Raw genomic sequence first — 5,678 nt, forward strand, 5'->3', positions numbered from 1 at the left:
CTCAGACAGAGAGCCTGATCTACACTCGGACGACTAACCACTCGAATGAAGCTAAAACAGAAAGTTTGCTCGATACCAGATAGACATGTCGCTCAAGTTGAAGCCCAGACAGAAAGTTCACTCAATGTGTGCTCGACTCATGGCTCAAGCAATGCTTGAACACAATGTTCGCTCAACACCTCAAGCAACACGTGCTCAAGCAAATGTCCAGAAATTTGACTTTGACTAGGCTTCAGCGTCTTGCTCCAAACTTGCTATAAATAGAAAGTCTTTTCACTTTTCTAGGTGGGGAGCACATACGAAGCAGAGAGAGTGAATTAGGAGTTCTTGAGAGAGAGAGAGAGAGAGAGAGAGAGAGAGAGAGAGAGAGAAATTCCACTTTGCATAGTTCATTTTCCTCTAAAAGTTAGATCTCCATCCTACTATGGTTGAGGTCACTTAAGGTCAAGTGCTGCTGAATTCATTAGTGTGAATTTTCGTTGGCTGGAAGGAATTTTGGGGGTACCGTTGATGCAGAGATCGAGATAGTTCTCATAGTGAACCTATAGAAAAGCCAAAGGTCCGGAGCTGCATGCGTGTAGAGATTGTGGATCGTTTGTGGTGTTACAAGCTAAATTTAACTACTACAAGGGTCCTGTGAATGTTTCTAAATTGGTTGTAACAAACCCAATTTCTATAGTGGATTTTAGGCGGCGACTTACACACAGTAGTTTTAAATTTTGAAAATATTCTTCCAATAAATTTCCACTTCATTACGAAATTGATGTATGGATTATTTTAATGTTATTTGTTTCACTGATTGATTGATTGACTTACAAGCTTTTTAAATAGTCTAGTAAAATTGAAAAACACATATTCAACACCCCTCTAGGTGTTGTGTTAGATTAGAACTACTAATTTTTCAGAGAAGACATGGATCTACAGTTTCAATCCCTTTCTCTTGCAAAGCCAATTTTCTTAAGCTACAAAGGATGACCCATTTAGGAAGATGCCATTATTTCGTCTCTTTCCCAAAAATATCACCAAAAGACCACCAAAACTAAAGACACTCTTGGTCTAAAGAAGTCGTGAATAGCTGTATTTTTTTGTCATATTTTTATCTAGCTACATTCTTGATATATACCAAGCCAAGCAGCAGAACACTTATCATGGGAGACTGTAAGATAGATCTACTGCACCATTTCCTCGTTGAAGTTAATAAGGTAAAGTTTTTGAATTTTGGCTGACAATTTTAAATGGAAGCTTTCTTTCCATCAATATCACCTCATGATGACTATATTATGAGTTCTGCACCAAAATAACCACAGATAGAACATAAGAAAGCACAATCGAATAGATAAAACTGGAGAAAGACAACTTTTTAATATCAAGTTTCACTTATATTTATTGACCAAGAGTTCCTACCAATATGATGCCATAAGAGCTGTTGTTTCATCAAACTTGACAAGGATTAAAAATAGGATATTCAACCATCTCCTTTGGGGTTACTAACCTGCCAGACTGTGTATCCAGAACCGTAAGATAGAACATGGAAAGGGCGAGAAAGAGTCAGAGGCAAATAATAACTGAATGGGATAAAAAGATGTGCACAGTAAGAAAGAACAAATCCCCAAAACTGGGCCATGGGGTGTAGATCGGGCATTATTATCGTACTAACCATCACTTATCAAGATTTCACATCCAAATGAAATAGTTAATTCTCTCAACAATCTTATGATCTGTATAAAGCGCTCCAGCGTATGAGAATGTCGTCCCAATCAATGTCCAGAACTGTTACCAGATGGTTACCACCTGATATCGCTCACTGTAAATCAAATTGGGATGCGGCTTTCAGTCAGTTTCAAATAGAATTGGTGCGAGAGTTATAATCAGAGATTTTGAAGGTAAGGTTATGCCTACTTTAGAAAAACCTCTGAAGATCCAATTGGAACCAGTTGCTGCAGAAACTTTTGGTGTGTTGGAAACTATGAAGTTCTGCCAAGAAATAGGACTTGGTAAGGTGATATTTGAAGTTGACTGTCGACAGGTGATTAATGGTTTGAAAGATCCTAATCTGAATTTATGCTCACATGGACAATTAATTGACAATGCTAAGCTGAAACAATTTCGTTCAGCTCATTCTATTCATGCCAAAAGGGTTGGCTAATGTTGCAGCTCATTCTCTAGCAACCTCAGCATTGTCTTCATCTTCTTTTCGTGTACACATGGAGGATGCTCCATTACATGTTCAATCCATTGTACTTAATGAATTGTATATTTCCTGATGCACGACATTAATAATTATGAGCTTTTCTCAGAAAAAAAATATATATTTTATTCTCATCTCTTTTACAGAAACGAAAAAAAAAAAAAAAATCAATAGAAATAAGTAAACTGCTTTCAATTTAAGATGACTTGACTTCAAACAGGAAGATTCATAGCGGTTAATTACCTGCTTCCCAGCTTGTATGAAATGTATGACAAACATTTGTTTAAATTCATTACGACTGTCCAAAACTGTAAATAATATCAACTATAAAAGCTAAAATCAACTTGCAGTGCATTCTTATAAAAAAAATGGTAATTATATTGGGCCAATTGGGTCAAGTTCTGTATGTTCAAACAGAGTTCTACAAAGAGACCAAGACCGGCCCTAAAGAATACCTTAACTGGGATAATCAAAGTCTGCACATCAGGTGCAATCACACACAGAGAGAAGGCTGCAGTGTGTCAAAAGCTCTCGTATTATAAAAAACTAATGAGACAGGAAAGTATACTAACATGGATTCCAGCGGCTGAATACAATGCAGCCGGTGAACAAAACTTCAAAATGGGAATCCCACGCCAATGTTTTTCTTTGAGGCTTCTGCCAATCGCTTGATCCCTTTGGCGCATTTATAGAACTCTAACAATTCATCAGCAACATCTTTTGGGTGACACTTGACAAAAACCTTTAAGAACCTCATCTCTGTCATCCTCAGTGCCCTAAGCATTGTGGGTCCCTTAATCTGTGAATCAAGACCCATGTCATCTATCTTCCCTGCAAGAAGGACTCGCGGCTTTAAAACAGTTTCCAAGTTAGAGTACAATAGAAATGGATACTGAAGGACCACACTGGCAGGAAGCTTCATCGTGCCCAGAACGAAAGTCATGTTCCTCTGTACCTTATCAACTGATAGTGTCAACATAAGGGGGGATCTCCCAAAAAGATTGAAGATTTCATCTTCTGAAAACCCAAACTTTTCAAAATTTCCCAGCTTTTGACGTATTGTTTCGTGGCGTGAGATGCTGATGATCGTGACAACATATTTATACATCTTGGAATCCTTGGAAATCCCAGTTTTGCGAATATATTCCATTTTCTCTTCATCAAATGAAGTTCGAGGTATCATGGTGGGCCGGGAAAGGAGCATAGGAATCAAGTCCTTTCTACTAACACCCAGCTCTTGATACTGCGCAAAAGCAGGCTTGATCCTGTTATTGAAGTCATACGTTAAAAGTGAAGGGTCCCTAACAATAGCTTTAGCAAGCAATTTCCTTGACTCAAACAATGTCATAAAAAATTCAAGCCGCTCATCAAAGCAACGATTTATTCGAAAACTTAGAAACCTGGGGCTAGAATTGATCATCTTCACAAGATCATGAGCTCCAATACCCAAGCCACTGAGCATGTTAAGTTTTGATTGTAGGTTGGCAATGTCGGCCTGGCCTAAATATGGGCGGCGGACAATTATCTTCAATATATCATCATCACTACAACCCCATTTCCTCAGAACATCAATGGAGTTTTTTGGGTGGTCTACAACTTCAACTTGGGTTGGACTTTCCGTCGAATACGTGGCAGTCGTGAAGACCAGCAAAGGTTTTGAAACTGATTCCCCGGGAAATGAGAGCAAATGGTGCGATGAAAATAATAATTTAACCAAAGCAAAGGCTTTCGATACCATATCAATCTTGCAATTGAAGAATCAGTGATAAGGGCTTTATGGCTAGGGCTACACTCAAGAATCAGTATGAAATGCTCAAAATGGAAAATGTGGGGGCATTAATTGATTCAGACGACTATTTGAATACAATACAGCATCAGCATATATCGACATTCATTGAAAACCTCACAAAGCCCAAACTTCTCGGTGAGTTTCACCAAATGGATTTTCTGCAAAATGAATACACCGAAATAAATGAATTCATTAAGGTGTTTAGAAAAAAAATAGAGACAACAAATATCTATACATGTAATAAAGAAGGAACTGCCTCCAAATTTACGAAATATCTTTTTTGGGCCATTTTAAGCATTATATTGGAACAACAAAAGGGTAAACGTAATTAGTACAAGCCGAAAATAAAAGTTTTTTCATCAAATTGTGCGACTTTACGTGGCGTAATAGTAGAGTAGAAAATTTAAACTGAGAAATTGAAGAACCGACTCTATATTTTAAAAACCGATTTCGGTTCTTGGCTTTTTAGGGTTTGACCGGATCGAATCGGATCGATTTATATATTTAATTCGATTTATAAAATATATATAAATTAATTTTTAATATTATATAAAATATTATCATTATGTATAATTTTTATAGATAATATAATAATTATATATGAAATAATTTTATATTACAATTTATAACATAAAGTTTTAATCTTAAAATGAACATTTGTTTGATCATATGTTATTAATATAATATATATATATCAATTACATTTATGGCCTAATAAATTCTCAACATATTCTTTTTGAAAAATATGTAATACATTAGTAATATTAATATATATTAGTATATTAATTACATTTTGCTTTAATTAATTAGTTTACATTAGAAAATTATATATTTTTTATAACATTGGCACTTGATTAAAACTGAAAAACCAGAATGAACTAGACCAAAACCGATAAATTAAACTGGAAGTATTGGTTTAGGAGGGTAAATGGTCCTGGATCAGTTCTTGAAAATACAAAACCAGTGTATACCAGTTAAGTCTCAAAATTTATATAAAACCGAATTGAACTGGATTGGTTACACCCTACGGATTATAATATAATGATATACATCATATGACCAGTAAAGTTAATAATATAGTAGAAAGTAGTATTCACTTTATATATATATATATAAAGGGCTGTAGATTTAATATTGACTGATCATTGACCCAAAGTTTGTTTCATTCCTTTGAATTTTTGTTATGACATATTCTTGCCTTGTTTTCAAATTTCTATTTGTAGCTAGAAAACAAAAATTCAAATATAGAGCTTGATTGGATTGACCCAAAGTTTCTTTTATTAATTTCAAAAATAAAATCAATAAACTAGTTACATATAATGAACTCAATTTTTTTACAAAACACATTAAATTCCATTTTAGATTCTAACAATGTACAATGTGAATAAATTCAAATAAAAGTTACAAACAAAAAACAAAGCTGATTAGTACTTTCTTCTTTTAGATTTCGGTAGTATTTATTAACATGTTCATACGGGAGCTGATTAAAATATGTTGTATATATAGTCTTATGAAATAAAATCAATCAACTAATCACATCTAAGAATTGACTAAATTTATCTAAAACACTTAATTCCATTTTAGATAGGCATAGAATTTTTAATCCATCTTATGACACGAAAACTGTCTTAGGAAAAAAATATCTTTTTCCACTAGATCATGTCCAACAAGGAAGACTTTGTGGGAAAAGCAATTTTGCGG

General features: G+C 34.6%; 1 protein-coding gene across 4 annotated transcripts; it reads right to left on the reverse strand.

Moving 5' to 3' along the window:
- Positions 1-1,343: 1,343 nt before the first annotated feature.
- LOC122280693 lies at positions 1,344-4,418 on the reverse strand. 4 transcript variants are annotated; one of them, XR_006230002.1, is made up of 5 exons: positions 3,144-4,418; positions 2,432-3,019; positions 2,070-2,260; positions 1,900-1,974; positions 1,344-1,804 (listed from the first exon to the last, which is right to left on the reverse strand). XR_006230002.1 is itself a non-coding variant. In XM_043091675.1 (5 exons), the coding sequence occupies exons 1-2, from the start codon at positions 3,924-3,926 to the stop codon at positions 2,805-2,807; spliced, it is 987 nt and encodes a 328-aa protein (XP_042947609.1). In that variant the 5' UTR covers positions 3,927-4,409; the 3' UTR covers positions 1,344-1,804; positions 1,900-1,974; positions 2,070-2,260; positions 2,432-2,804. The 4 variants fall into 4 exon arrangements, 3 of the variants coding, with proteins under 3 accessions (XP_042947609.1, XP_042947608.1, XP_042947607.1); XM_043091675.1 differs by having other exon boundaries at positions 2,432-3,453; positions 3,589-4,409; XM_043091674.1 differs by having other exon boundaries at positions 2,761-4,407.
- Positions 4,419-5,678: the final 1,260 nt, after the last annotated feature.

This window comes from Carya illinoinensis, chromosome 11, assembly GCF_018687715.1.
Source record: "Carya illinoinensis cultivar Pawnee chromosome 11, C.illinoinensisPawnee_v1, whole genome shotgun sequence".
In the NCBI taxonomy this organism is placed as follows: Eukaryota; Viridiplantae; Streptophyta; class Magnoliopsida; order Fagales; family Juglandaceae; genus Carya; species Carya illinoinensis.